The 19,805-nt window shown below is 43.7% G+C and overlaps 1 protein-coding gene across 4 annotated transcripts; it reads left to right on the forward strand.

Moving 5' to 3' along the window:
- The first annotated feature begins 3,359 nt into the window (after positions 1–3,359).
- RIOX2 (ribosomal oxygenase 2) lies at positions 3,360–18,415 on the forward strand. 4 transcript variants are annotated; one of them, XM_057415968.1, is made up of 10 exons: positions 3,360–3,389; positions 6,796–7,231; positions 8,599–8,718; positions 9,616–9,744; positions 12,674–12,777; positions 14,228–14,330; positions 14,943–15,108; positions 15,600–15,688; positions 16,884–16,994; positions 18,163–18,415. In XM_057415968.1, the coding sequence occupies exons 2-10, from the start codon at positions 6,800–6,802 to the stop codon at positions 18,322–18,324; spliced, it is 1,416 nt and encodes a 471-aa protein (XP_057271951.1). In that variant the 5' UTR covers positions 3,360–3,389; positions 6,796–6,799; the 3' UTR covers positions 18,325–18,415. The 4 variants fall into 4 exon arrangements, with proteins under 4 accessions (XP_057271951.1, XP_057271950.1, XP_057271949.1 ...); XM_057415966.1 differs by lacking the exon at positions 3,360–3,389 and having other exon boundaries at positions 6,450–7,231; positions 18,166–18,415; XM_057415965.1 differs by lacking the exon at positions 3,360–3,389 and having other exon boundaries at positions 6,451–7,231.
- Positions 18,416–19,805: the final 1,390 nt, after the last annotated feature.

Consider the following 19,805-nt stretch of genomic DNA (forward strand, 5'->3'; position numbering starts at 1 on the left):
AAAAACATTACCATGACATCCTTGTTACTGCACTGCCATTATGGAGGCATCCTGCACAGATGTTCCACATTGCCTGAGAAGATCCCATCTAATTGCTCGAGATGTGTAATGTGTCCTAAACTTTTCTCATCAACTATCACAACAATGTTTTCCATAGCTTTTATTATCTGCCTTACAGGCAGAGGTATTTGTTGTGTAGTCACCAGTGGATCCTCAGCCTCCAAAAGACAAAACTCCCCTTGTGTTTCTTGACCCAAATCAATTCCCTCTTCCAAATTTCTTACAGGATCTGCAGCAACAGAAGCCCTGCAGGCAGCACCTAAGCTCCATGTAGGCTGTCCAGCAAACAGGCCCACACAGGGAACTGTGCAGGAGAAGAGATTCCTGCCTGCATTTACCTTTCAGGCATATCCTATAGAGGTGCCTGAAAGCTGCACAGATTGCTTTGGTAGAGGAAACTGTCAGTTATTTTCAACTGTGAATGTAACCATTGGCAAAACAGATAGTATATAGCAAGTTATAAGATTGCACATCATGGTGATGAAACTTAACTGCATGCTTTTACAGCGAGGCTTATAATTTTTATCTTCTTAATGCAGTGACAGGGATGATATCAAGATCAGTTATACTTCAAAAAATCTATTGCTTGTATAAATAGTGAAAAATAGCAAACGGTATTTAAATACATTATTTCTTGTTTAGAGGGTGCAGGAGAGCTGACAAAAAATCATATGACTCTTGTCTGAGCCTTGTACTATCTTCTAGAAAAAGATGGTAATAAATACTTCTAGTCAACTTGTCTACACAAGCCAGCACGGAAGTGTGTTTTCCATTCCTATTACTTGTGGCTGGTTTTGCAGCCACTCAAAAGTACAGAGTTTACATCGCATTTACTAACAGCTAAACCATCATGGACATTACATAAATACATACTTGTTTGACTATTCATCCTAGTGGTATTCAAGCAGTTATGCTTATAATACTTTGTGGATTTTTGGAACAGAAATAAGAGCTTGTAATGGTTTCTGTGACCAACTGAGGTGCAGGATGTGGTCTCCCTATTTTTAGCATCTGCTGCTACACCCATCTGTAGTAAGAAAACATCCTGTAAGTCTTGATGTAGGTGAGGCAAACTTCTAAGTCTGGAGGACTACTTTATTCTTCAAAGCTTTAAGTAGTAAAGTAATAAAGTAAAGGAAGAAGTAAGCAGAATTTCATGCCAGCAACCTATTTTTTCAGAGAGCTACACAAAGGTATACCTTTGAATATCCCAACTGTTGCAGAGTCTTTACATAAAATAGTCACAATTTAATACATTTTGCAGTCTCTTAAATGTTGAATAACATTGTGTTGAACTAAGCCAGAATTATAAAGTAGGGAATGTCTTCTTTTTCTTTGGAAGTCACAGCTCAATGAAAGAAAAATATTTTATCTAGAAAGCTTACGAATTTGTGCACATTTGTGCAATTAGGATGACTTTAGGGACACCGCTGGCAAAACCTCTCCCCTGGTAACCCACCCACATGCTGATTAACCTGTACTTCAGCTGGTGACCACAGTGGTCCAGGTGGTAGACAAACAAGGACTGAACAGGATGCGCAGTGTTTCCTTTCTCATTTCTTCCATCCCCTTTTCCCGTTCACTGCATTCTGCCGATCTCTGTATTCAGCACGTGGGAGCTTGCTTCCTGCACCCACGAACGCGGAACTCGCTGGAATCACGTTTCGTTTGTTCCGAAAGTTCCACCTAGTGCCAGGAAACAGGAGTGACTGCTGTGCGAGTAACAGCTACACCGCAAGGAGGAGCCCATTTCCCATAAAGGGAGGAATTTGAACGGGTATTTTAAATGTGAAAGGCTCCATTATCTTATATATTTATGTATTTATATATATTATGAGTCTATTAAAAAGGACATGGAACTGTTGGAACAAGTCCAGAGGAGGCCACGAGGATGATCAGGGGACTGGAGCACCTCCCGTATGAAGACAGGCTGAGAAAGTTGGGGCTGTTCAGCCTGGAGAAGAGAAGGCTGCGTGGAGACCACATAGCAGCTTCCAGTATCTGAAGGAGGCCTACAAGGATGCTGGGGAGGGACTCTTCATTAGGGGCTGTAGTGACAGGACAAGGGGTAATGGGTTAAAACTTAAACAGGGGAAGTTTGGATTGGATATAAGGAGGAAGTTCTTTACTGTAAGGGTGGTGAGGCACTGGAATGGGTTGCCCAGGGGAGTTGTGAATGCTCCATCCCTGGCAGTGTTCAAGGCCAGGTTGGACAGAGCCTTGAGTGACATGGTTTAGAGTGAGGTGTCCCTGCCCATGGCAGGGGGGTTGGAACTGGATGATCTTAAGGTCCGTTCCAAGCCTAACTGTTCTGTGATTATTTCCTTCCATAAGAAGCTGACAGAGCACAGTCCCCTCTTTTACCTGTCATTGGAAGGTCATTCTAGTAACTAACTTATGCCTCATCTAACTTTGTACTTACATTACCAATGCAATGTAAGGTTGCCGCGGTTTCCAAACTGCACCTTTTCCTGGTGCATTCTGTATGCTGTCTTTCTGCTTTGCATGCTTCAAGTTGTCAGTACACCAGATCAAACCTTTAGCAAATCCTACCTAACAATTTTCCTTATGTCTTTCAGTCCATGTAAATCCAACAGCTGAGAGACATCTTTAATGAAGGTAACTAAGGATCTTTCTAGAGGTTTCCATGTGCTCAGTGAGGATTCCAAAGATTTCTCTGAGGAGCCTCAGACGAGATCTGGAACAAGATTTTGGTCCAGGAAACAGTAATGCAGCTAAAAACCAGGCACTTTTGTGTGCGTGAAGTCAAACGTTATACAAATAACCACAAGGTTTTATGTGGTATACCCCATCTAATCCGTGTTATCTCCAACTTCAGTGGAGATACGGGTGTGCAATACTGGGAAATAAAGGAGTACTTTTCTCTCTCGCACATAACGGGCAGACGAAGAAGAAAAACTTCTTGCACTGATTATTTTCAGGTGGCGACTGCTTTAAGACTTCATCGGCTGGGATCGATACCATCGCCATCTCGCCACTCCGCGAGGTTAAACGCCGCGGAACACGGGCCCCCGTTACCGCCGAATACCGGCGAGCACCGTTCCTGCTCCGCGTCCTCCGAGCCGCCGCTTCCCGCTACCTCAGCACCGCGGGACACCGCGTTTCCCCCGCCGCAGCGGGCAGCGGCGCGGAACCCCTTCCACAGCGGAGCCAGAGACCGCCGAGGCGCTCGGAAAGAGGCCGGAGCTGTTCTAGAAGACCCCCGCCGCCGGCTCTCAACCGGACCCGCGGGCAGGTGCTCCCGCCGGCACCCGGAAACGCTTCTCTCCGTGCCGCTTCCGCCGCCATTTCCTCCGGCCGCCTGCTGGGTGAGTGCCTCCGCGGGGCGGGGCTGCTGTGGTAAAGGGGGGCTGATGGCTCCGCCAGACCCGGTACCCCGCTGGGTCGCGGGGGGAAGCGTCCGTGGTGCGGGGCGCGCTGCGGCTGAAGGGGTTACGGCGGCTGAGGCACCGACACCGTGTGCGCGGCTGCAGGCAGCGTGGCCGTGAGGCTGGCTGGGGGCGAGGAGCGCAGGCTGCTCCTCCGAACACGGGTTAATGCGGTGTTCCCTTCTGGAAAAGTTGGCCGCCGGGTCCTTGTGGCCATCCTCCTCCCCATCAATCACGTCTGAGGGAGCCGAGAGCCCCGCCGCTGCTAGGCCAGTTCCGAGGCCTCAGGTCATGAATGGGTGCGTGTGGTGTGCATGAAAACGTTGATGTGAAATAACTCCGGTGGGGAGCAAGTCCGTTCTGTTGGTGTGTTTTTGTTCTAGGCCCGCAGGGAAGGACTTGAAGGTACTGGTAGATAAAAAACTGGACATGAGTTCCTGTGTGCATTTACAGCCCAGAAAGGCAGCTGTATGCTGGGCCCCATCAAAAGGAGTGTGACCAGTAAGCTGAAGGAGGTGATTCTCCTCCTCTACTCTGGCAAAACCACACCTGTAGCACTGCGTTCTGCTCTGGGATCTAAGAGGGACACGGACCTGTTTGCACAAGTCCGGAGGAGGGTCACGGAGATGATTGGGGGCTGCAGCACCCCTGCTGTGAAGACAGGCTGAGGGAGTTGGGCTGGTTCAGCCTGGAGAAGAGAAGGCCCCGGGGAGACCTTATTGCAGCCCTTCAGTAGTTAAATACGAGAAGAAATCTGGAGACGGACTTTCTACCAGGGCAGGGGGGAGCGGTTTTAAACTGAGAGAAGGTAGATTAAGGTTAGATACAAGAATAATTCTTTTCTCCTGCTGAGGGTGCTGAGGCACTGCCACAGGATGCCCAGAGAAGTTGTGGCTGCCCCAGCCCTGGCAGTGTTCAAGGCCAGGTTGGTTGGGGCTTGGAGCAACCTGATCTAGTGGAAGCTGTCACTGCCCATGGGAGGGGGTGGACTTACATGATCTCTTCTAACCCAAACCATTCTGTGGTTCTACAGTTGTTAAAACTAACAAAACGCGACGGAACAGCACATTGTGTAAGTGAAGCTGCATTCTGTAAATAGTTCATATCTGAATTTGTCCTTGTTAAATACAATGTGAGTGAGCTGAGAGGATGCCATATATGAAGAATTTAGGTCTGGAATTCAAAACTGGCAATGCGGGGTTGGTTGCATTTGTGTTGCTGGCATTTGGGGATATCAGTTGTAGATCTTGGTGTCAGCAGCATCTTCAGGTGTTGCTGGCAACTGGGGACTCATTTTCAGTCTTTTTGTTTCTTTCTTAAGCATTTTCTTGCCTCATAGAAAACTGTAGCTTGTTGCAGCCAGGAATGTGCCTTCTATTAGGAAGGTGGTGATGTGGATTCCCTCCTGCAGGATGAAGGAGACTGCAGGTTACTATTGAGGTACAGGGTGTTACAGGAACTACTGATAAAATGGTGTCCAAGAGTTAGTGGATCGGTGAGGGACCTGCACAGTGTTGTGCAGGAGAAACAGTACTGTGTGTAAATACCAGAACTGGACTGTAAGTTTCATAATAAGGGATCTGTGTAAGTAAAAGCATCTTAATAAATGAGAGCATTTATTTTTGGGAGTAAAGCTGAGATTATTTTTTTCTTAGTTCAAAATGAAGGCATCCTTGTGATGGCTTCACAGACTTGCTGAAACATGCCCAGAGTCAGTTTGAGTTGGCCAGCCCAGCCCTGGCAGGCAAGCTGCTGTGCTAGGGGACTTGGTGCTGGCTCATTGTCAGGATACTTAATTCGGTTTCTCAGGCAGGCTTTTACTGCTGCCTGGTGTTCTGGGCCACTCTGGGGGATGAAATGCTGGTGCGTACTTAAAGTTATGGCAAGTATGTCTGCACATATTATGGTGTTGGCCCGACTGTTACTTGAGTTGTACCTTAACTTTCTGGAGAACTTGGCAGCTAAACCCTTTGTGAATTAACTTTTTTATTTCTACATGATAGACCAAACATATTGTGTACCCGGGAAAAGAAATTTAATTGCTTCCAACTTTAAAATTAAATGAGTAAAAAAATTATTTTTATGCTACATAAGCCATAAAATTTGATAGCTTGGCAGAAATGAAAGCAGAATCGTTATGATTTTAGTTTTTGGTGTAATTGCATAGCATCAACAGAGAAAGGCCTAACAGTGTCCCCTCTCTTCTGCAAACTTAGTTTTGCTAAGCATGGTCATTCAGGATAGAGTATGGAGACTGCTTCAGAGCCTGAGGTGTGGGGCACTGCCACTGTGTGGTGAGCATGGCTAGATGCCTGGCACTAAAATTGTTCCCAGGGCCTGAGACCTCAAGCAGGTGCCTTTACTTCATGTTCTTAAAGCCTGCTTCACCTGCAGGGAGTTTGCTCTGAGTTTTTCTATTTCTTTGGAAGCTGCTGTAACCCTCCTGCCAATTGAATCATCCACATCCACTGAACCGGGTTACTTACTGCTCCTTCCCTCACAGTGACCTACTGTGTCACTTGGCCTCCATCTTTCTGCCTCTTTCCGTGGCGTTTTCTGTTCACCGGATTGTGTAGGTGTTAGTGCATGCTGTTGTACCAGTGTCAGTGTCCCCTCACTGCAGAAACTGCCTTCCCTGTAGGTCCTGTTAAAGCTTTAGGCTGGTAACTATGCAGCTGTGTGGATGTTGGGTTTATGCTGTATAAGCCAGGAAAGCTTAGCATAGAACACGCCACACCAAACCACTGGGTTGAACTGGTTGGGTTTGCACTTGAAATGCCATATATCTTCCTCCATTGTGCTCTGGCTAGAAAGTTGTTGGGAAGTCTTCATTCTGCCTTTTTCCCCCCCAATGTTAATGCATTTCAAGGAAGTGTAATAGGGTTCAAGTTTCTGATCCGATCCCATCCCCTCCTGCATGTTGTCATTAAATCCTCTTAAGGCTGACTGATTCTTTTTAACAATTTGCATCTCTTGCTACAGAAGACCAATCTAGCATGTGTTCTTGGGGTAGGTGGATTCCAGCATTTGTGAAGAGCTGTTGTGTGCCAGTTGGGTTTCATTGCATCTTCTTTAGTATAAACTCAGTTGAGGGATTTGAGCTTCTGTGAGCAATGGCTCCAGATAAAGCCCTTTGGAGTTTGCTGAGGTTTGAGAGAGGATTGGAGGCCTGTTGTGAGCCTTCCTTTTTCTGCTGCTGGGAGCACATAGTGAGCATCAGAAAGCAGAGCTGTTCCCAGCTTGCTCTGATTATCCCACTGGATAAGGCAAGAGGAGCTGCTCTGGGCCCACGAGCTCTTGAGGTTGTTACTGGTCAACTGCTTTGGTTCTCTCTCCTCTTCAACAGGAACATGCCCAAGAAAGGAGGGAGGCATGCTGACAGGGGAAAAGATGGGCCCGTACAGTGTAAACGAGCAAAGGTGGAAGCAGCTTGTTCTCAATCAGCCATGAGTTTTGAGAACCCAGACAGCCTCTTTGGAAGCTTGATCTCTCCCATCAAACAAGAGGTGTTTTTCAGGGAGTACTGGGAGCAAAAGCCATTGCTTGTTCAGAGGAACAATCCCCTGCTGGCTGCCTACTACCAGTCCCTGTTCCAGTTGTCAGATCTGAAGGAACTGTGTGGCCGGGGTCTGTACTATGGGCGGGATCTAAATATCTGCAGATGTGTGAATGGAAAAAAGAAAGTTTTAAATAAAGAAGGCAAAGTGAACTATATGCAGCTGAAGAAGGATTTTGACCAGAAAAAGGCAACGATACAATTTCATCAGCCTCAGAGATTTAAGGTTGGTTTGTTTAGTTGGATATAATCAATGCATGCTTTATAATGTGCTATGCTTTGCTTCAGTCATACTAGACAGTGCTTCATCTCTGCCTCAGTAAATCTGGGGGGACAGTGGTGACCTGCTGAAATCCATACATGAACTGTAGTAATTTAAACTTGTAGTTTTGCACAGCCCATCATGTTTCAGAGCTCTTTAGTAAGAACAAAATCTGATTTGTGCTATAAAACTTAAGTATTCTTTAGTTTATGTGCCAAAGCAGTTTTTTTTTCTTTGTCACATACAAGTTTAGAAAAAGAAATGCACAAAATTGATTATGTATCTGTGTCTTAAATTATCACTTCTGCCTCACTGTTTCGTTGTGCAAACAGGGGCTTTTGTATTGCTTTCCTTTAATGGAGGGCAAGGTGTGAAACCGTGTAAAATGTTTCCAGGACACTGCCATTCCTGCCAGTGACTCACTCTGAATTGTACCATGGAAATGTTCCACTGTTTTTTGGCTGTCTTCTCTTGTTCTTTTTTGATGCTTTTGCAGTCTTCATGCATGAGAATGAGGCAGTGTTATCTGCACAGCTGTGTGAAGGATTTCCATACTGGTAAAGTACTTGGATTTAGGTAGTCTTTTTTTTTGTCCCTCAGTGCCAATACAATGTAATTGTGAAGAGGTCCATAAAGACCCAAACTGGCATCTGAGTTTGAAGCATAGTGTCACTGGCTGATCTCAGTTTAAGTGTAGCTGCAGGTGAAGTTGAAATGTTGCGTGGCTTATGCTGAAGTCATGCAGCTTGAGTTGAACCTACCTAAATTCTGGTTGAAGTTGCACTTGTGCAGGTCTGGGAGTTTTCTGATATGACTGTCATCCCATTGGGGCATTATCTCTCACATGTGAGATGTAGATGAATATTTGTTCTCAAATACTATATTGTATGTATATATTATGTATATAATATTTTGTATACCCAAAACAATTGGAGTCACCGGAAAAAGGTGTCCAACGTTTGTATGCTCTGTTTGATGCTAGCTCATATAATGCAAGTCCTGCATGTATTTATTGTCTTCAGATGCTCTATGGTTTGTAGGATGATTTATTTGCTTCTGTCTAGTCTTGTTTATTTGCGCAACCTAAAAATGTTACAGGGAAGAGAACAAACATCAATGCTATGTTGGGGCACCAAACTTCTTGGCTTACAATTACCTTCACTGCAGGAGAAATGCTTGTACAGAGCATCTGCCTTCACAGCCTCTGTCTCCATGCGGGGGTATGATCATCCTCTAGAGCAACGTCTTCAGTGATGGGGAGGCTGTGGGGCTGGGTGGCAGCCTGGCTTGGCTGAGCTCTTCAGCATTAACGACATCATTTCTTTTTAAAGGAGGAGCTGTGGAAGATTCAGGAGAAGCTGGAGTGCTACTTCGGGTCTCTGGTTGGATCCAATGTTTACATGACTCCCCAGGGGTCCCAGGGCCTTCCCCCTCACTACGATGATGTTGAGGTAGGGCAGCACAATGCTGGCTGTCAGACTCTGCATGGGCTTTTGCTAATGGCAGTGGATGTGTCCTTTTTTTGCCCTCCTCCCCCCCAGTAAAAATGATTGGCTTTTTTTCCCCACTGAAAACTTAACAGTAGTTGTTTGCAAGGGCTTATAGTAATTTTTCTTCTCTAATTTTACTGAAAATAGTATATCTAATGGTAACATCATGTGAACTGTGCTTTCCAGACCTGGTATTTCCATTAGATGAAAACATAATTTGTCCCCGTCCCCCCCCACCTTTATTTTTTTGCTCTTCATTATTTTAATTTCCCTTAAATACATCTAGAGTTTTGATTTCCTTATGCTTGCTGTTCAGCAGCCCCACAGTCTGCATGTTCTGGTGTATGTTATCAACCCTAGATGCTCACAGCATGTTTCTGATGCTTTGTTTGTCAGTGAATGGTGATAAGACCTCTCTCACCTGAGATCTTGAGTATCTGTGTGGTAGGCATTACTTTTGAGTTAGTTGTCTGGCACTTATTTAAGGGACTGGAGAGAAACAGTGAATTTTCAAATGCATACCTTAGGATGAAACAGATCACATTTCACAACTCTGTTACCCCTAATTAGGGCCTAAAGAATTAGTTCAGATGTAAATTTCTGCATTGTAGACATCTAAAAAGTAATGTGAAAGGAATCCTGCTGTGCTGTGGAGGTGCTGAGAGCAGGGAAGATAAAATCTGTCTCTTCTGTTGTCAGAAAAGCAACCTCTGTCACTTCGGTTTGCTTTCCATCCCTTATTTCTGGCATGGTTCCACAGACTTTCCAAGGCAGAAGATGACTCGGAATTCCTGATCAGTTGGGTGTGTGAGGGGCAGCAATGCCTCCTTATGCATCTGGATTGATGGTCTTTTGCAGGTGTTTATCCTTCAGCTGGAAGGCGAGAAACACTGGCGGCTCTATAAACCAACGGTGCATTTAGCTCGGGAATATAATGTTGAATCAGAAGACAGGATTGGGAATCCCACGCATGAATTCATATTAAAGGTATTATAGTTGAATTGTTTTACATGGCCTGGGTTGTGGTTGCCAGAAAAGTAGTCACATTTAAAATGGTCTGTTTCTTGAAGGCAGTATTCTGAATGATGGTGGTTGTGAAGTTGAGGGGAGGATTGGTGCACGAGCACAAGAGGTTTGGGTGCCAGTTGTCTTAACCTATCCTTTTTCAAAGGTTTCCTTTGCTGTAGTATTTAAACAATGGACCAAGAAACCAGTTATTTCTGGAAATTCTCCAGTTTTCTCCAAGTTGGGCATCCTGACTCCTGGATCATATTTGTGGAGTTGTGTGCATGAAAAATCCTAGCCTTGTATATGGTTATGAAACATTTTAATGCTTTTACATGCTGTCTGTAATCCACCAGGCTAATCCTTCTATGCACTGAGTCTTACTGCTTTACAGGTTGTCACTGTTCTGGTGAATCAGTTTTAAATATTTACCTTTGGCTGTTAAACACAAGCATGGCCTAATCCCCATATTAATTTTATGTAGTAATTGGTTTTGGGTTGTTTCTTTTCCCTTTCCAAAACCCAAAACCAGTATGACTGTTTTTCTGTTATTTGAAATTAAAAGAGCATTTCATGAAGATTAATGAATGCAGCCCATTTGACAGCAGGGCATCTGATACTTGTCCCTTTCTGCTCTACGTGCTTGTGCTTGTGCTTTTGAAGCATGGTGTTTATCCTGCAGACAGTGCTGCTGTGTTGGAAGCTTCATTAGTTTCTCTGCCTGTGGCCTGTCTGTAGGGCCTCTCTGCAAGGTCTCTGCTCTTCCCATTGTTCAGTCCTGCCTTTGGCTGTAGGTAGTTTCTGTATGACACATTTGACATGATACTGACATCATGAGCTGTGTAGTTTGACAGCTGGTAGTGTTTGCAATTGTCATGACCTATTGGGTGATGCAAAGCCCAGTAAATTACAAGTCCCTTTTTAATTCTGGGAACGTTTTGGGCTGGACTTCAATGCCTTTGATTTTTATGGAATAATGATGTTTCTTACAAGCCATTTTACTGGCATTAATGGGGTGACAGTACTTGCTTCTGGAAAGGGCTTATAAATGATGTAACTTTTTTTTAGGGTTATTTTTCTTCTGTTTGATGTTCTGCAGTTCCCATGACCCATTTTTTTTCTGTCAGATTTTCATTGTTTGTCTGGAGCTGTCTCTGACAGGGATGTTCTCAGATTCCCTGCCCAAACATCTTGCTAGAATATTTCCTTTCTCCTTTTTTGTATTCCTGCCTGCAGTCTGCCTTCCTTGGGCAGTTTAGAACAAATGGATCAGTTAGAGACTGTACTGGTGGTGTTCTTCCATCCCACTAAAACCTGGTAGATGAGTGAGAGCAAAGCATGCTGGTTTGTGTATAAGGTCCCTGCAGGCTGTGGCAGTGGCTGATTTGTTACTGATGTCAAGCAGAGCTTATTTGACAGGAGGTGATCTATCCTTTTGTCTATATGGTTTTCCATTTTGATTTCCTGGTACCTTCTCCCTTGTTCTCCTCTCCTTCCTCCAGTTAAGAAGTAAGAAGGCAGCAAAGTGACTAGATCTGCATTGTCTCTTGTCACATGCTCTGTCCTCTCCCAGCCTGGGTGTTGCCACCTGGAATCTGAAGATCCTGGTTATTTTAATAGCGGAGTGTTGTGATTGCTGCCTCATGTGAATGGTGGTGATGAAATTGTCCAGCAGATAAGATTGATAAGAGCTGGACTTTGCAGTGAAGACTGCTTGGAAGAATCATGATCCCCGCTTCTTAGTGGTAGGCATAGGGTGCTGCAGCATGAAATACCTTCTTTTGCAGACTAGTTTGTCACCACTCTGGTAGATGTTCAGGGCTCTTGCTGTTCCCCTGTGTGACCCTTCCTCCAGTTTATTTTCTTGCTGAGGATGTGCAACATAGCAAATGAAGAGAATTGAAAATACTCTTAGTTGGTTAGTGTAGTCCCTGCACTGGTAAGGAAGGCAGTTTATTAATGACAGAGACAGGCTTGCTTCAGAGCAAGTAGATCATACAAAGCTGATCTGTGATGCTTTACAGCTTGTGAGAAAGGGATGAGGAGACTTGATCTTGCCAAGTCCTGTGAAACCTTATAATCTAAAGAGACCTTTCAGTGAAAACTCAGGTAGCGTTCACTTGAAATGTATTTGTGTTACAGTTCTCTGGGCTCTAAGTAGGTGATGTGACTGAATTTAAGGAATGGTAAAATAAAATGGAATCAGATTTCACCACTGTTGCTTTATGGATTTTGACTGTGCTATCAAACTATATAAATGTTTATAGGAGAAGCCATAAATAAACTGCCTTCTTGGAGGCAATTTTGTGTACTTTGCTCTTCTCCCTTATCTTGACTTCCCTGGATCTAAATTTTTATCAGTGTGGAGATTTAATTTAGGTAGGTGAGAAGAAAGATAAGTAGGAGGTAGGTTGTCCTTGTTTAAGTGTTTTAACTGAAAGTTTCAAACAATAGTATTGTAACAGATTAACATCTTAATAGAATATTTGGCTTTTCTTGTGGGATATTGGCCTTTCCTTTTAACGTGATCTTACCAAATTCACTTTGTATTGCTCCTCTGCTAACCTGTTGTATTGTCAGCAGGTTCATCTCAGCTGCTTGTCTCCTTTATGCAGCTGAGCTGGGGTATGCATGTTCTATCACGGTAAAAGCTTGCTTCCTATTTTCAGACTGGTGTATAGTAAATATTGACAGTAAGTTGGAAAGTTTAAGGTATTGGACTTCTGGTTTAAGAGTGTTTCTGTGTTATTAGTTTCTATGTTATTAAAGTGTACAATGGCAGATCTCTTATTTTGTGATTTTTAAAGAACAGGTGGTGTCAGTCTGTCTGCTCAGGGAGTATTTTCTTTATTTTGACTACATTTAGGTTTGACCAGGTGCCCTGAATCAATTCTCCTTCATTTTCTTGCAGCCAGGTGACTTGCTGTACTTCCCAAGAGGGACTATTCACCAAGCTGACACTCCTCCTGGGATCCCCTATTCTACACACGTGACCATCAGTACCTACCAAAACAAGTAAGTGTTCTTTAGCCTTTTTTTGAGTATGGCTTTTCTGAAATGGTTTTCTGGCAGATAATGTGTGTGAATAGTACAGACCTGAAATCAGTGTTTCGAAGAAGCAATGTCCCGTTTCTTAAAATTAAAACCCCCTTATAATGAGCTCTGCTTAGCTCTTCTCTGTGTTCATTCTATTTAGCCCTTGTGTGATCTGTTTTTCTGTGAGTAACACGGGGATAGGACCTTTGCCCCAGAGATGTAATGATATGAATATATGTTGGTACCCCACTATTACGTATGTGCCCTGGTGTTAGTTACAGAATCTAAGCTAGTGTTCAGGTAGCAGTAATTGAAGGTTTGATGTTTGGGAGAAGGAGGGGTTTGTTTTAAGCCACCTGTTTACCAGGTTTTTGTGCCACAAGCTTGATTGCTTTTTAATTTGTGATTTTATTATTTACCAGAGGTAGACTTTAATGTGGAAGGTAATCTTACACCTGCAAACTCAACTGGAGATCAGTGCTGGAAATAGAGAGTGCTGAGAGAGGGCAAGAGCAGAGGGTCAAGTGTGTGCTGGAGGACAGGCCCTGCTCTGCTCCTTGCCCTGGTTTTGTGGAGTCTGCTGACAGCAGTGGATACTGGGCATTTGCCTGAGTTGTTTGCCTGTTAAACCAGCCACTGAGGATGTGGTGGGGAGAGAGGCCACATGTGGACAGGAGAGCACTTTTGCATGAGTGGCACATCTGTTCCTGATGAGCTTGACTCAAGCTGGGCAGAGAGTGCAGGCAGTAGTTCTCCCTCCCCTCCTCTTGTTTGTTCTTGCAATTGGGGAACAGAAGCACAAGATACCAAAGGCCTGTTTTTATTGGTGCTGTTTAGAGTATGTAGGCTAACAGTGGGGGTTTAACACAGGCACCTGTAGGGTGCCCGTTATGTATCATTGATACAGCTGTAGAGATATGTTAGGGGTCTTGTTCCTGGGGTCACAATTAAGTCTGTAGTAAAGATAAAAGCTGATTTAAGGATTTGATAACCCTGAGTGCATTACTTCATTCAATAGAAGTGTGTTGAAAGCATGTTAAATGACACACACACCCCCCCCATTGTGTGCAGTGAGGCTGTGTGTGCGTGCAATTGGATAATAGTGGCCCTGGTAGTAATTTCTTAATTCACTGAGGTTGGCTTTAAGCTGAATCCACTGGTAAATGGCAAGTGCCTGAATGAAAACAAACTGGACCCTTCTCAAGCCAGTCCCTTCCCTCTGTGCCACTGACCTGGAACTAGTGAGGATGCACATACAGTTGAGAGTGAGCTACTGCATGGGACTACCGAGTGGTAACGGAAAGGCTAAAGCCATGAAGCAGATTTGGAATCGGAGCAGTGTGTTTCCAGCTCTTGACATCATTTGTCTGTTTATTTCAGTGCAACTATTTTAGTAATTATTATTACTATTTTAATTCCTGTCCTTCAGCTCTTGGGGAGATTTCTTACTGGATGCAATTCCTGGCCTTGTGTTTGATACAGCAAAAGAAGATGTGGCACTGCGGACAAGCATACCAAGGAAACTGCTTATGGTAAATAGGTGGGACTAAAGGGAGTAACAGTGCATCCAGCCGGAACTTCAGCACTGAGTCAAGCGTGTATCTTGTTTGAAAGCTCAATGCAAAGGCACTATATTGTCCAGTAGCACAATCACTTCTTTTGAAGTCTTTTGACTGTTCAGAGGTTTGCTCCATCTGAAGCATTGTCTGCTTCTTTGCACTGCCTTTCTTTTGTATCGTAGTGTCCTTGTATAGCTTGTTTCCTTCTAAAAGTAATGCTGTTTGCTTTGGAGCTGTCAGACAAGCTTTTGAATCTTTTAAAGTCAGTAAAGCTGTAAATTGTTCTGTAATTTCATTGTGGTAGTCTGGTTGTGCTGCTGGTCAGCACATAGAAGGAACAGGTCCCTTTTTCAGCTACACTAGCAAGTCTTTTAGCACAGCAGCTAGCTGTGGAGTGGGAGAAAATGAACATCAGCTTTGGTGTGTGAACAGCTCATGGGGAATGGGTAGAAGAAACGGTTATGTTGGGAGTGTTAGCTTCTGCAAAGCTGAGAGAGGAATGTCCAGGTTTTCACTGTGTTACTGCACCTCTTTAGGCTAGTCTGTTTAGTTTAAGTTCATGTGAGTAACTATGTGCATGTTTAGCAGGTGGATGTAGCTGACTCAACAAAAAAGGTGAGCAGCCTTTTGAGGCGGCTTGCAGACCATCTGGAAAACACCAGAGAACTGAGGTCATCTGACATGAAGAAGGATTTCATTATGAACCGGCTGCCACCTTGCTTGGGATGCAACTCTGATACTTTGACTCCAGGTAGATTTGAAGTTACCTAACTGGGTGATGAGACGGTACAGCTGTTGCTAACGCTGCCTCTTAGAACTGTGATATTTTATGGTAGGCAGAGATCATGGTCTAGCATCAGCCTCATGCTGTGCTAGGCTCTACGTGTGCATTTGCACATTCCAGCTGGTTGATTCCCTGTACCTAACGGAAGAGACGACACGTCTCTCTGTGAAATAAGGGTTGTACTAGACTGGCAGCTTTAATAAACTGCTGCGTACTGAGCCTGTTTAACTGGTAGAGTTTGACCTTATGTTCTAGCTTGCTGTTACAGCTATATGTATACTATAGAGAATTAAAAAATCCCTCTCTCACTTCTTGCCGTCTGGGTTTGACAACGTGGGTGTTTAAACATAGGTTAGCAAAGCAATCCCACCGCAAGAGAGTGGGCAGCGCACAGAGGTCTCGGTTTGTGCTGTCTATCTGGTTTCCTTCCTTTCTAATGAAGAATTTCTTTTACATAGGTGGCAAATACCCCAAAATTGATAGCAAAATCCGACTGCAGTTCAGAGATCACGCAATCGTTACAGTGGAACCAGACCAAGAGAACTCTGTAAGTACAGTGAAGCCCAGCCTTCTATGCCTGGGCTTGGGGGTGTGCAGTGGGGAGCACAAGGTATGTGAACTGTTGCTCTGTACTGGCCTAAAAGGGTTGTGCAGTTAATGCTTAGATTCTGCATTCCATTAGGGTTTGGTAGGAGACAGTGGGCTTGCTGTCGAGCAGAGACAACAGGCCTTCCTGGAGACCTGCAGGTTATCATTACAGATAGAGGCCATTTAGCAGCTGTAGCTTTTGATAATGGATTTTTGGTTTTTATTCTTTGTATTTGAGAGCATGAATAAATTACGAAAATAGGTTCCTTCAAGAGAAGGAATTTTCTTGATTGCAGCTGCTCCCGACTGTGGTTGCATTTAGTCTTCGCTTCCCAGTTAGCTTTGTCCCTAAACAGAGACCAGTGGCACTACAAAGCTGTTCTACAAAATAGGTGCTGGCATCTTGTGTTCAGTCTAATTCTTAGTTACGGAGGTTTATTAGCATGGAATTGTAGAAGTGCTTTTTGTTGTCTTAATCAGAAAGGGGGACAGTGAGGGTGGATGGGACAGACTTTTATCTTGTACTTTTATTGGCTGTTTTTGTACACCTAGAATGTTTTCCTTCCAGGCAAACATACTGTGACTTTTTGACTTCTCTCATCTGTTTTGTTTGCGTCCTTATTGCTGTGAGACTATGTAGGGTTTGGATATTTCTTCTCTTTTGCCACCTTGCCTTTTGATGTCAGTCAGGTAAACCCTGAGTAACAGCCCACATGCAAGCCTTTTGGACACAGATTTGGCATGAGACCTGCCCACAGTGCTCTGAATTGGTTTGCACAGCTTTGACCAAGAAGTGATAACAGCCATATGACTCTTCAAGGGACAGATCAGGATCAGAATGGAAATTTACTGATGCCCACTTGTTCATTAAGACTTTCTGGGAGATGCACTTAAATGCTGTGCTTTCTATAGAGCATCAGTCCTGTGAGCTGGCGGAGGCAGTGTTAAAGCAAAAGGTTATATGTTGTACATAAATGTTCAAAGAGGGTGTGGAGATTCCCTTATGGCTGTTGGATCATTCAGCTGGGAATGGTAATTGCTTTCAGTGATGCAGCAGTGGACTCCTGAATTAAGGGGCTGATGTTGTCACTTCAGTGAGCTAAATTTGAGGCTGTGGATCATATGTAACTAAGTGTTCTCTTCTTGTCTTTTAGGATGAAGTTTGCAGAGACATGGTTTACGTTTATCATTCTTTAAAGAACAAAAGAGAAACTCACATGATGGGGACTGAAGAGGATACAGCCAGTGAGGAAGGCACACCCCAGGTTTGTGCCCACACACACCCACCTAAAGAAAGAAGGTTTGCTGTGTTAGATGAGCTTGACTAAACTGTAGCAGGATGCTGCATTGCAATGCAGAGGCAGTTCAGTAAAACTAAGGACTGTGATCTCATGCTTTACGTGTTAGATGTATTAACAGAATTTCTTGCACATGCCTCATTCCTAGCTAACAAAGCCACTGCAGTGGCCAAAAGTGTCTCTTTCTGCTGTATCCTTCAGTACATCCTTTATTACAGCTACTAAATACACTAGTGCCTGGTCACTCATAGCAGGGAACACTGTGCCTCACGCATATATTTATGCCACATTGAACCTGTTAGGTTCTGTGTCAACTGAACCATCCTGCGAGATGAGAGTGTTCCTTTTACTGAAACGTAAGGAAGGAACTTTAATATTGTTAATAAAGACTGCAGGTGGTTCATCTGCATTGTACCTGCTGAGTAAGAATGTGCTTTTGCTGGAAGCATAAGCACTCCTGAAGAGTGGCAGTGAGCTTTGGAACATTTTGTTCCACTTCATGATACTAAGAAGATCTATCTTAGGTCTGTGCCCTGAACCACTTGACTACAGGTCTGCACAAACACACTGTAGAGGCAAAATGGAACACGGCCTGTTCTTGTCCCAGTAATCACAGCAAGGCTTTTTGGCTGACAGTTACTTTCCTTGTAAGGTAAATCTCACTTGTCCCCCAGTGCAGAGAACAGGGGTAGATGATGTTGTACGCTGGCTCCTGTACAATGTGTGCAAATCCTAGACTATACCTTCCTGGCTTAAAGACTCCAGCCGTAGTACTGGAGGTCCTCTGTGGTGTTGGCGTACTGTGTCCAAAGGCTGTGTGTGGCATATAGAAGCTTCTTTCTATCCAAAGATAATAGGCAAGAGTATAAATTTAAACATGGTATGTCATTCTTCAGCGTAGGAGTCAGGCTCCTGGGTGAAGTGTGCTAGAACATGCAAGAGATGTGAGGGATTTTTCTGTTGAGAGGTGATAGGATAATACTACATCAGTTGGAAGATGCACTTAAAAATACCAGTGTGATGTGGGAAGGGAGCATGTACCTGCTAGTCAGTAACTGGACCCTAACACACTCTGTGTAATAAGGGACACTGTGTTTTGCTAAAAGATCTTTCTTCTTTCTTTTTTTCCCCCCAGCAGACTCATGGACTGCGGTTTCCTTTGTCGTACTTGGATGCACTGAAGCAGATTTGGTGTAGCAGCACTGTTAATGTTAAAGAGCTTAACCTTGCCTCAGATGAAGAGAAGGAAAACCTTGCCTTGTCACTATGGACTGAATGTCTAATTGAAGTTATTTGATGCTTTGGGGAAAGCTACTACTACAAGTAGTATTTCTAGCCATCAAGAATCTCTCTTGATTCTTGTTATTAAATGCCTTTTTATACATCCAGGTTTGTAGTGCTGTCTGATAAGGCATTGCAATATATATACGTATTGATGCCAAATACTTCCCTTAGCTTTGGGAAAACAGGCACTGGGAAAAAACAGGTAAGCTGCTTAGTGTCCAGTGACTGCAACTCCGGGTCTGTGACTGGATGAATCTACTCACAGTTAACACCATAGTGCTGTGGTGTCCCCTTTCCTCTGTCTGTATGCCTTCCTGTGGAGGACATCTAAAAGTACAGATGGAGCACGCTCCAGGAGCTTGGGCTAAGAACAGGAACTTTTGGTTTTTAATGTGTAAAGTTCACCAGCAAGAAAACCCATTTGTTCCACTTGTTTGCCCCCAGAGAACAAAAGCTGCTCAGGAAAAGCTGTGGCCATTGTTTCCCAAAGGGGTGAGGACTTTGCTCAAGAAAACCCCTTTCCTCTCATCCTCAGATGAGAGGAAACCACTGGAATAATCAAACTACTGTAACCACTGGTTGTAGTTTGTAATCAAACTGTATGGTTGTATAGTTTGTAATCAACCTATAACCACAGGAAACCACTCGAATAATCAAGCTATTTAATGTTTGCCTCCATTTAACATGAAAGTAACCCAAACCTGTAACTGGAATATGTATCTTCAATGCTCACTGAGTGGAGTTTGATGGGAGCAGTGCAGGTACTGCAGATATTGAACCTCAATATTTAATATCATAGAATAGTAAGGGTTAGAAAGGACCTTAAGATCATCTATTTCCAACCCCCCAGTGTAATGTCACAGTCACGTATTCAGTATCCTCATCCCTTTTCTGTCCATTTGAAAGGAAGTATTTGACAGGAACATGCTTTGCCACCTGCTGAAAACGAGAGTTGTATTTAGTTTGTTTAAAAAGAAACCAACAAGCAAAATGTTCCTCCTAAAAAAGTTTTATACAATTAAAATATACATGCTTGGCATTTTACATTCGAGATCTCTTCAGTACAAAAGCCTGCTTTTACTTTGCTCTTTAACACTGACACAAAGAGGATTTAGTCATCCTTGGTCTAAAAGACTAGAACTTTTTACACAGGCTTTTAAAATTTCAGAGGGAGAGCAAGTCCCATGCAGAACCCTTGACACACTGACTTACTTACATAGAAAAGGCTAAACACGTGCTGTAGGTGGTAGAATATATACAGACAGTGGAAAATCTGTTACTTAAACAGCTAGGATAATTTTAGAATGTAAAATAGTAAGTGCAAGTAGATTTATTTTTAAATAATACTATATAGAACTCCATACAAAAATAGACATCCATTTATTTTATTTCTGTGGCAAACTTAGGGTTATGTGGTTGTATTTGTTTTGGGGATGCGTCTGCATGAACAACTGGAAAAGTTACAGCTTTTGGAAACGAAAATATCCATCTGTA

This window comes from Pezoporus wallicus, unplaced genomic scaffold, assembly GCF_028554395.1.
Source record: "Pezoporus wallicus isolate ANWC-B61680 ecotype Strahan unplaced genomic scaffold, APGP_CSIRO_Pwel_v1 contig_6814, whole genome shotgun sequence".
NCBI classification, from domain to species: Eukaryota; Metazoa; Chordata; class Aves; order Psittaciformes; family Psittacidae; genus Pezoporus; species Pezoporus wallicus.